Below are 11938 nucleotides of genomic sequence, written 5' to 3'. Positions count from 1 at the left end.
AAATATATATATGCTAAAATATTACGTATATTATATAATATATTATATTATCTTATCATATCAACCAACAGTTCCTTGAAAGCAAATCATAGCATTTCGAAATCTATTTGGTCATAAAATGTAACTAAAGGGATATCTTTAGTTTTTTTTCGGATAAGCGTTTTCAGTGGTTTTAATCGTTCAAAATCTAATGTACAGTTTGTTAGTTTTTTACCAAGATTTCGATAATCGTCAAGATCACAATATGGCCAGGTCTCAATGATAGTCCTTGTTGCAATAGCTTTACAGACATCCATCATGATATTGATTAACGTATTGTCTCTTTTAATCATGAAACAATTTCCTTCATCAGTTTCGGGACAATACGATACTAGTATGCAGCTGTGGGCGCTGGTACAGGCCATTTGCATTTGACACTGTGTATAATAATGAGGGCTATTATTCAAATTTTTGAGTGGTTCTGGATTGTTCACTTTGGCTCTAGTTTTGATCTCAATTAGTATACCACCCGGACCAAGTGCATCAGGACTTGCACCGTATCTTGAGTCGTCTTGGTGATAAAAAAATCCACAAGCCTGAGTTGAACATTTTGATACTTTTTCAAAATAATTGATGCCATCTTTTTCATGTTTTAAACCACGTTTAATATTTTCAAAACCAGAAATATCCTTTCCAGGCTTTCCAGTTAAAACAACATCCCATGTTTCATTGAATTTATCACTTCCATTTAATCCAAGAAGGGGTCCTACTCTTGATGCAGTTATACGTTTTTTTCTTGTGTTATGCCACTCATCACTGTTTTGTTGAACATTTACATAGTTGGTTCCTTTAGGTAAAGGGGCTTGCAAAAAACTTAAATCTAGCTTGATATTTTGAATGTTTTTTTCTTCTAGTTGAACATTTATGTCATTTTCTATTTCTTTATAACTTTCACTTGAAGTATCATAGACATTGTGTTTTTTTATTAGAATAATTGGTAGTTCTCCTTGTAAAATTATATCATCAGTTGTGATATTTTGGGAAGAATCAGGTTTACTAGTAACATCAATAATTTCATTGTTTATATACTTGTGTATTCTGTCTAGCTTTTTGTTGTCTATACTTAAAATGTTCTCCTCGAATTCCTTTTTCCCAATATATTCATGATCTCCAAGTTGATTTAGTTTGAAAAGGTGCGACAAGTGTTGCCCAACAGATGATTTTTGTCCAACTTCAGATTTTGACAGTACTGAATGAACATGTTCAGTAACTGATGGCAAAGCATTTAGTTTTTGATTTAAATTTTTGATAATCGAAGTCACATTTCTTTTACATTTTGATTTGTCTGGGTCTGCAGCACTCACTTTCAAGCTTTTTATGCTCCTCCTTTTAGCTGACCTTATACTTATTTCTTTCAAGGGAGCCATTGGAATCGACCCCTTGTTTGTTCTTCTGTGCCACCTTTGAAGCTGTTGTGTGCAGGTTAGTTGGAGTAATTTTTCCCCAGTTTCATGAAAATGTTTTAAGAATAATAGGACAGCAAGCACATGACAGCATATTCCACTAGCACCAACAGGGCAATTGCAATGAGCTTTGACTGGAAAACCTCCTCGGAAAAGAATAACAGCAGGTCTTGCCACAGAACCATAGGACTTTATAACCATAGCTTTCACATACAACTCATTTGACTCTTCGTCATGTAATGTTTTTATTGTGGATATCTTTCTACTTTGAAGCATTCTAAAGGCCTTTTCTTGTTGACCTTGACTGCCCTGTTTTTTGTTGGAAGAATATTTCATGAATGCAGTTCTTGAAACGTTTGGTAAAGTTTTATCATTCACACTCCAACGAGCATTTGCAGAGGGTATATTGACTGGGTCTAAGCTACATTCAAAAGAGTAGTTCCTTTTTGCCTTTGATTTAAGTTTTTCCACAAGCTTTGGGTAGCGTTTGTATTTGATAATTCGATTTATAAGGACTTCCCTACTTCCAGAAACAGCCAAACCTATGTTTCTAAGCCATTCCTCAGCTTCTTCTTTGCTAAATTTATTTATTTTTCTTATAGTGCTCAGATCCATGTTAGCCGCTTAACTGAAAACGAAAGTGAAATCTACCATTTTGAAAAATTTATCCCTACACGCAAATCTGACCGCGTCCGCGGAATGTGGCTAATTATGGGAAGTCTCCTTATATTAAAGATTACTTTTTGCGTCGAGTCTCTCTAAGGGTTGGGTTTTTCTACACTGAGTCTCTCTAAGGGTCACCTTTTCACCAAAATTCAGTCTCTCTAAGGGTAAGGGTCCAGAGGTCTGGCACGCACATACCCGACACCCATTAATCCTAGTACCCCCTCCCCCCCCCGGGGCCTCCTCAGTTGGTTCGACCATGCTTAACTCACAGCTATGGATCGATTTGTATGATTAAGCTGGATTAAGTTAGATTCTCAGCTTTGATTTTTGTTGATGTAGTTTTGAGGTACGTCTGCTTCCTTCTTTGTGGTTTTGCGAAAAGAAACGATCAAGGCTGATGGAGGTCTGGGTTCCAAGGTTATAGAGATTAGTCTCGATTATCCAATCTTAAATCGACGGAGATTTTATGAAATAAAATCATGTTCAACACCCATCAAACAACCTGACATGATATTCCTCGCAATGCTCTTGGTGCAAAAAATGAAATAAAAAAATGTAACGACACAAAAATAAATTAATGAAAAAACTGTAATAAAACAGCAAACGCTATTAATTCATTAATAAGAAATTTCAATACACTCGTCATGAGTATAATGACACTAAGGATTCTGAATAGAAGCATTCAGAAGTCGTTATTGATAATCATCTAGTAGTGGATTTGAGACAAAAGACAGAAAATATCAAATATATCTCAATCTGAATTGCACAAAAACTAAGTTTCTGTGTGAAGTTTTGTTAATAAGGAAAGGCAAAATTCGGAAAAGCATATCTCTAAGATCGTCTTCGTGAAGGATGTCAGTGTACGTGTTTGCGTTGAGTTTTTTTATCCTGGCCAGGGATATGTTATAGCGTAGCTGGATGAAGGACGAGAATTCCTTAGCGGATTGCTCCTTTGTCTTTTCTATTGTAAACTGTTCATAATAGAAATCCATCTCTGTCCCCTTAACTGTTCTGTTTTTATAAGAAAAATGAAGCAGACAAAGTATTCATGCAGTACGTTTGCATATATTTTGCTATCAGTGGCGGCCTGGCAGGGGGTGCAGAGTGTGCAGTGCACCACCCAGAAAGACCTGAGAGGGGCGCCAAAAAAGCTTTACAAGGGGGCGCCAAATTTTTTTTGATGTTTGGTTGGGCGATTTGGCGCCCTTTGACACGTTTTAGCGCCTTCTGTAAGTGCAATGTAAATTTTTTTTCGCCTGCGGCGCTTAGCTTTATTTTACAAAATTTTTCAAAGCTACTATCAACATTGAATTGCGAAAAGTCAAAACAAGAGAAGTGTTGTGTATCCACCAGGGGTTAAAGAGGATGCTCACCCCCAAAATGATAGATTGATCGAAACTGCTCGCTGTGGTTTTTGTGGTCCTATGCAGACTAACTTTCTCATTTTTAGAATATCTTTTAAGCTTTCTTAAACCAAATTATTTTGCCTGCGGCGCCAGAATTACAAAGAACCCTTATTCCTACCATCTTTCGAATTTTGGGGGCCTCTTTCAGCTATTGATCTTTAATGGAGAGTAAAGTAAGACCAGGAAATAACAAGGAAATAGATATCAAGTTATCATTACCACCACCTTCGTATAAATAAAATTTTATTAACTCAGAGATTCCGAGCGTTACTTTCAAGCAGTCACTGCTCTTACAGTTTAATATTTTCACTTAATGGTGGAGGGCGCAAATAAGGACAAAAATACCAGGGGCGCCAATCTCATACTTTGCACCACCAAGAAAATTAAGCCAGGCCGCTACTGGTCTTTCTGGGTGGTGCACTGCACACCCTGCACCCCCTGCCAAGTCGCCACTGAGTCTCAAACACACACGGGAGGAACACAGATTTGTTCGAGTTAAGGTTATAAACAAAACCTTATTTTTTCATGTAAATTTAAAGTTAAACATTAAAATATACAAAGTCATTTTCATGATAATAACTTCTGTGTCAGACAAGTTATACCCGGGTTTAGTATTTATTATAATGTCAGTCTTCATCAATTAAATGAATTGATTAAACGTATTCAAAAAAAAGAAATGCATCCAAAAGTCCACTCAACACTCAAATCACTTGATTTGCCCCCAATTATGTCAAAGTTTTGGATAGTTAGCTGTAAGTACAGTAGGTTTCTAGTTTTCATCAGTTTTCATAATCTTTCACAGATAAAACAGTGCCTTAGTTTATCGTTCATCATTCGACTGTTTTTTGGCACACTGTTTTTAAAATTGTTCCATCATCTAAGAGTGTTCAAAGACTCCTATTCAGAGCCGATATTTCTTCGTTTCACTTTCAAATGTAAACCGTTAGTAGACGTGTTTACTCCTTGGAAAGTTTGTTCAATCTCAGATTCATTTTGAAGTGAAAAAATCTCAAAATTCTTCACGCAATGAAACAATGCTATCTTTAACTCCATCATTGCGAACCGTTGCCCGACACAATTTCGTGGCCCGGCTGAGAATGGTATAAACATAAAAGCCTTGTCTTTTTTCCTTTCATCAAATTTCTCAAATCTTTCAGGAATGAAAGACATCGGGTTGTCCCAATTTTCTTCATTATGGTTAAGGTTTCGGACATCAACTAACAGCATACATTCTGGAAAAATTTTACCACCAAGTATGGTTCCTTCCTTGATATCCCTTGAAAAAACGTTTAAGATGACATGCAACCGTAATGTTTCTTTAATGACTAAATCCAAGTAAGCCATTCTTTTTAAATCATCGAAATTGAAATTCTCATTTTTACCAAATTCCGAAATCTCTTCGTAGAGTTTAGCCTGACATTCAGGATTACGACCTAAACAATAGAGAGAAAAAGCAAAACTTGATGAAGTACTGTCGTAACCTGCAAAAAGTAATGTCGTAACTTCATCAACCATACCCTCGATGCCGATTTCTCCTTTCTCGTAAGCGTCTAATAAAACGTCAATCACAATCTTTCGTTTCGGCTGACGTAAACTTTGATCACCTGCTTCATTTTTACGGAACCGGATTCTTTCTTCAATGATAGATGTAACCCAGTTTCTTAACGCATCACGTTGGCTAAAGAATGTTTTACCATCTTGGGTTAATGAATAGATAAAATCATTCATCAGCCAAGGTCTATAGACTCGCTTAGACACTAAATTTGTAGCATTTCCGAACAAAGAATTGAAATCACTATCATGACTTTCCTTGGTTAAAGATATTTTGTAACCCATCGAAGTCTCACAAATAACAGCCATCGTTAACTTTGTTCCCATATTAATCGCATTAAAAGAAGTTTCCTCGCAAGCATGCTTGCCTAAAATTTGGATTAATTCCTTACTGCATCGTTCCATTACTGGGAGAAAACCATTTAGAATATCGAAATGAAAAGCTGGAGTTATAAGCCGACGTCGCTGTTTCCATAAATCGCCGTAGCTCAAAACTAAGCCGTCTCCTAACAAGGCATTCATTAATTTGTAGCCCCAGGCTTTTTAAATATTTCCCTACTATAGGGGAATATTTATTAAAACGGCCTTTTTCCGTTTCTTCCATTTTCGATGTTAATGTTTTCTTTATTCGTGCTGCACATTATCACTAGGCTCTTCAGTCACGTGACTAAAAATCGTCGCGAAGATTTAGCGGGAAAAAAATAATATCCTTTAAGGAGAAGAAGAAGGGTGGAGAAAGAAGCTGAAACACATGGAAATCCAATCCATTCCTATCTTGACTTGAGAAGAAGGTGAGCATAAATTTCTTTCTGATTTCCATCATATATTGTCTAGATGGGGGAGAAGACATAACTTGGACCCCCCTATATGGACCCCGATATGGACCCCAATATGGACCACATTATGGACCCCATCAAAAATGGCGGGAAAGCATTTTGGTTGATTAAAGAAGCTTTATATTTGAACATCTGATCATTATTTTATAAAAATAAGTCATTTTGTCAACATAAGGACAATAGAATAATTGATGAGAATTGTATCTCTAAAACTGCGCTTCCCAGTGTTTGCCTCTTGACAATATTTATCTATTCATATCAAAGGCATCTCATTCGGTACAATTAAAATATTTGATCCAAATAAAGCTTGCAGGTATCCCACTTAAGTGCCTTGTCAATATTTTTATCGAAAAGTGTCACTCTGTCATGAAACGTAACGTATTTCTCGTGGAAGAAACACGTCCTTTCAAAACTTGAAGTTATGTAATGCTCTGTTCATACGAAAATAAAAATAATAATAAAAGTACTATTTTCATATCTCTAAAACAGCTCTCTTGGAGCATTTAATGTTTTCATTGAATCGCAATCTATATCCATTTGCACCGCCAGCATCCTATTGAGCATGAAAAAAACACTTGTTGTAAATTGGTGTATACACCTCAGTTTTTTTGATAATGTCCTTATTTACATAACTTAAGAGTCATTTTTGTCAATATTTCGGATTGACAATTTGTCATTGAAATCTTCTAAATAACATATACATCATTTTCATTGCATATATTATTTTCATGTTATATATAAATTATTTAAGTGTTAATTATTTAATAAATTAAGCGCGTTACAATTTTTCTGGTCTGTAATTTGTATGATCTGTGCCCTGTGGCTAAGACACGTGTGACCTTGTTCTAAAACATAATTTCAAAGTTATTTTTGATAATGAAATGATTTTATTTCAAGAAATACAAATAAATAGCTGGTCTATGAAATTAAACATGTGGTAACCATGATACAATTCGACTGTGTGGCGTCGTGATGCAATTTGCAATTTTTGCGGGGGTCCATATTGGGGTCCATAATGGGGTCCATAATGGGGTCCATATTGGGGTCCATATTGGGGGGTCCAAGTTATGTCTTCTCCCGTCTAGATGGTCAAAACTTGGAAAAGCTTGCACTCTTCTCAGTGCCCCATTTCTAGCCTTGATGCCAGATGCTAAAAAGAAAACTAGATCATAATAGATGCTTTTACTCCCTGTTTACCTTTTTGTATGCTCCCCTCCCTTGTATCTTTTGTGCGCTCTCTGGGATCCTTTGGTACGTTTTCCTTTTTGTACACTACCCATGGTCCTTTTTGAATGCTTTCAGGGTGCCTTTTGGACGCTCCCTGCGTGTATCTTATTGTACGTTCCAGTGTATCTTATTGTGCAGTTCCCCGTATACATTATTGTACGTACCCCATGTACCTTATTGTACGTTCCCCAGTACCTTATTGTATGTTCCCCGTGTACGGACCTTATTGTACGTTCCCAGTGAACCTTATTTATGTTCCCGTCTACCTTATTGTATGTTCTCAGTGTACCTTATTGTACATTCCCAGTGTACCTTATTTTACGTTCCCAGTGTACCTTATTGTATGTTCCCCGTGAACTTTATCGTACGTTCCCAGTGTACCGTATTGTACGTTCCTCGTTTACCTTATCGTATGTTCCCATTGTACCTTATTGTACGTTCCGCTTGTACCTTATAGACCTTTTTTCAAAGAGGACGTCCTGTTGAATAATTATGTACTCCAGCCATAAAAACAATGATAGAGCCATGCATAATTACTGGTTTTATCATTGTTTTTCTGCTGGACTACATAATTATTCAACAGGGTGGCCTCTTTGAAAAAAGGTCTATGGTACGTTCCCCTTGTACCTTATTGTACGTTCCCTGTGAACCTTAGTGTATGTTCCCCGTGAACCTTATTGTATGTTTCCCGTCAACCTTATTGTATGTTCCCAGTGTACCTTATTGTACGTACCCTCTGGTCCTTTTTGTACGTTCCCGTAAACTTCTTTAATGGCTCAGTATGTATGGCAAACATAGCTCAAACCATCAAGCAGAGTCTCACTTTTTTAAAGTCTTTTTTTTTGGGAGATTTCAGTGAATGACCACACATTTGGCATTGATTACTGTAAAGAGATTATTTCCCATTATGAAATTTTGAATTTTTCTTTCCTTTCACATTCAGGTGCCAGGATTACAAATTCAACAAAGTCTGACGACCTCTAAAGCTGACAATACAATGTAACTTGCTGGCAATGATGTAATGATAATGTTGCACATAATGAGAATATGAACAAAGATTAACATTCTTGCAATAATCGAACCAAGGAACTCTATTGTTCCAAGATGTGATTTAATGATCAATGATACAAATGTCATGGAGTTTAGTTTATCAAGACACAAATTTCACAAAAAAGTTTGCTGGAAAGTGTTGTAAATATTTAGCAATACTGAACTAAATGTGACAATTTCAAGGTTGACAATTTGGTATATTATCACATGAATACTAATGTAACAGATGTTGTGCACTGGAAATCTAAATCTGTAAAGAAGGAGATCCATTTTAAGTAACTTTTTATTTGTGAATGGTATAATATGGTGCTTTAAAATATTGATGACAAGGAAGTTTTTCATATGAAACTAATGTGTACAACATATTTCGATATCTCCCAAATTCATATTGCCATATTTCCATATTAGTCCCTTAGTAGACAAGATATTTTGGCACTTTCTTACTCAGATGAGTCTCAGAATAATATCAACTTGTAAATCTAAGATTTTATTTCCTTAATGAAGGTAAAAACCAATATTAGTTGAATAAAATACATTTATTTTTGTGTTAAAATGGCTATCATTTGCATGCAATTTTTTAACAAGTTTTTAGACTTATATCATCTGTGAACATGTCTATGAAATAACGACAATTTTTAGCAGGAATATGGTTGTATTGTGTTTTGCATCGGATATTGCTTAATATAAAGGCTTTAATAAATCTAAGTTACTAAGTTGGGGCTTTAGGATACCTTAAAGGAAGAAATTTTGGCGGGAATTTAATTTGGCGGATGGCCGAAAAAGTTTTTTCAGAGGGAATTTAATTTGGCGGATAGCTGGATAAAGTAAATTTGACGGGAATTTAATTTGGCGGTTGCAGGATATTTTTGACCAAAAGCGTTATCAAATAAGCAAAAAAACCTGTTTTAAGGCTTGAAATAGCACAAATTTGGGGAATGCGTGAAATAAATTAAATTTGGCGGATGGAGGAAAAAATAAATTTTGGCGGATTTTGGCGAAATCCGCCAAATCCGCCAAATTTTCTTTCCGCCAAAATTTCTTCCTTTAAGGTAATCTGTGGGGTTCGACTGCGACTACAATCTATGCTCTGAGCTATTGGAGGAAATATTTAACCACATCTTTGTGGCTCTTGTTTATTATATTTTGGACTACTCAATAAATCCTCAATGACACTTTGGTTGGAAGTTACAACTAATATTCTAGTTGCTAAATAATAACCAAATGTTCCTTCATATTGCTTATGAAATTCATCACTCATTTTCATAAACTTCTGTTGATCTAATAGGGCTGGTAAGTGACCAACCAGTGGCCAATCCCCAGGGATGATATCAACAGTACATTGACCTTTACGTGTGTAATATTTCCACCATGCAAAAACGAGGGTCAATATTCCAACAAAAATTGTTACCAGCCATATGAGGCAAACCATCGTGCTTTGTAACTACTAAGAGACTTGCTAAGAAAGAAAGAAAATGAAACGTCAAAATAATATGATTCTCTCAGCAACAAAAATTAGAAAACAATTTATAAAAATCAGGTATCTTTCAGTAGGGTTTGCTTTCAGGAAACAAAAGACTAAAAAGCATGAACTAAGAACAAAACACTATCCCACCACCTATTTTATGATTTTGCATACGTTAGTCTTGATAATACTCCCTTAAAACAAAAATTCTTTACACTCTATACCCTATCACGAGTTTGCACTTATAACACAACAATAACGTACATATTTTGCATCACACGCTCTATGACAAAAGACCAAATAGATAAACATCTGAATAACAAGATAAACAAAATAAATCCGCTGCTTGCACAAACTTAATTGTCCACTTATTATCAAATTACAGTTCGTCATGTTTTAAATCTACGTTTCATTTTCTTTCTTAGCAAGTCTCTTAGCAGTTACAAAGCACGATGGTTTGTTTTATATGGCTGGGAACAATTTTGGTTGGAATATTGACCCTCGTTTTTACATGGTGGAAATATTACACACGTAAAGGTCAATGTACTGTTGATATCATCCCTGGGGATTGGCCACTGATTGGTCACTTACCAGCCCTATTAGATCAACAGAAGTTTATGAAAATGAGTGATGAATTTCATAAGCAATATGAAGGAACATTTGGTTATTATTTAGCAACTAGAATATTAGTTGTAACTTCCAACCAAAGCGTCATTGAGGATTTATTGAGTAGCCCAAAATATAATAAAAAATCCTGGGGCTACAAAATGCTTGATAACTTTATAGGAAACGGTTTAGTATCGAGCTACGGCGATTTATGGAAACAGCGACGTCGCCTTATAACTCCAGCTTTTCATTTTGATATTCTAAATGGTTTTTTACCAGTAATGGAACGATGCAGTAAGGAATTAATCCAAATTTTAGGCAAGCATGCTTGCGAGGAAACTTCTTTTAATGCAATTAATATGGGAACAAAGTTAACGATGGCTGTTATTTGTGAGACCTCGATGGGTTATAAAATATCTTTAACCAAGGAAAGTCAGGATAATGATTTCAAATCTTTGTATGAAAATGCTACAATAGTAATGTCTAAGCGATTCTATAGACCTTGGCTGATGAATGATTTTATCTATTCATTAACCCAAGATGGTAAAACATTCTTTAGCCACCGTGATGCGTTAAGAAACTGGGTTACATCTATCATTGAAGAGAGAATCAGGTTCCGTAAAGATGAAACAGGTGATCAAAATTTACGTCAGCCGAAAAGAAAGATTGTGATTGACGTTTTATTAGACGCTTACGAGAAAGGAGAAATCGGCGTCGAGGGTATGGTTGATGAAGTTACGACATTAGTCTTTGCAGGTTACGAGACTACTTCATCAAACTTCGCCTTTTCGCTCTATTGTTTAGGTCGTAATCCTGAATGTCAGGCTAAACTCTACGAAGAGATCTCAGAATTTGGTAAAAGTGAGAATTTCAACTTGGATGATTTAAAAAGAATGGCTTACTTGGATTTAGTTATTAAAGAAACATTACGGCTGCATGTCACCTTAAACGCTTTTTCAAGAGACATCAAGGAAGGAACCATACTTGGTGGTAAAATTTTCCCAGAATGCATGCTGGTAGTTGATGTCCGAAACCTTAACCATAATGAAGAAAATTGGGACAACCCAATGTCTTTCATTCCTGAAAGATTTGAGAATTTCGATGAAAGGAAAAAAGACAAGGCCTTCATGTTTATACCATTTTCAGCCGGGCCACGAAATTGTGTCGGGCAACGGTTCGCATTGATGGAGTTAAAGATAGCATTGTTTCATTGCGTGAAAAATTTTGAGTTTTTTTCACTTCAAAATGAATTTGAGATTGAACAAACTTTCCAAGGAGTAAACACGTCTACTAACGGTTTACATTTGAAAGTGAAACGAAGAAATATCAGTTCTGAATAGGAGCCTCTGAACACTCTTAGATGATGGAGAATTTTTAAAACAATGTGCCAAATAACGTCGATACAACAGTCAATGATGAACGTTAAACTAAGGCACTGTTTTATCTACGGAAGATTATGAGAATCTGATGAAAACCTACTACAAACTTATGGCTAACTATCTAAAAAAACTATGATGTAATATGGGAAAATCAAGTGATTTGAGTGGACTTTTGGATGATACATTTCTCTTTTGATTAAGTTTAATCAATTCAATTAATTGATGAAGACTGACATTATAATAAATACTAAATCTGGGTATAACTGTCTAACACAGAAGTTATTATTATGAAAATGACTTTGTATATTTTAAT

General features: G+C 35.5%; 1 protein-coding gene and 1 pseudogene across 1 annotated transcript; one reads left to right on the top strand and one right to left on the bottom strand.

The window, feature by feature from the left end:
* Positions 1-4411: 4411 nt before the first annotated feature.
* On the bottom strand, positions 4412-5611 carry LOC136811425 (cytochrome P450 4V2-like; annotated as a pseudogene).
* A 4478-nt stretch (positions 5612-10089) lies between these two features.
* LOC136811561 (cytochrome P450 4V2-like) lies at positions 10090-11602 on the top strand. Its single transcript, XM_067068184.1, has one exon. It carries the CDS (start codon positions 10093-10095, stop codon positions 11584-11586), a length of 1494 nt encoding a protein of 497 aa, XP_066924285.1. The 5' UTR covers positions 10090-10092; the 3' UTR covers positions 11587-11602.
* The last annotated feature ends 336 nt before the right edge of the window (positions 11603-11938 follow it).

The sequence above is a fragment of the Clytia hemisphaerica genome, unplaced genomic scaffold, assembly GCF_902728285.1.
Source record: "Clytia hemisphaerica strain Z4C2 unplaced genomic scaffold, Clytia hemisphaerica genome assembly, whole genome shotgun sequence".
Taxonomy (NCBI): Eukaryota; Metazoa; Cnidaria; class Hydrozoa; order Leptothecata; family Clytiidae; genus Clytia; species Clytia hemisphaerica.
This window is presented reverse-complemented; position numbering and strand designations above follow the sequence as displayed.

What these genes read in the sequence shown, in the direction of transcription:
- LOC136811561 (XM_067068184.1), top strand. Translation starts at nt 10,093, where the DNA reads ATGGTTTGTTTTATATGGCTGGGAACAATTTTGGTTGGAATATTGACC.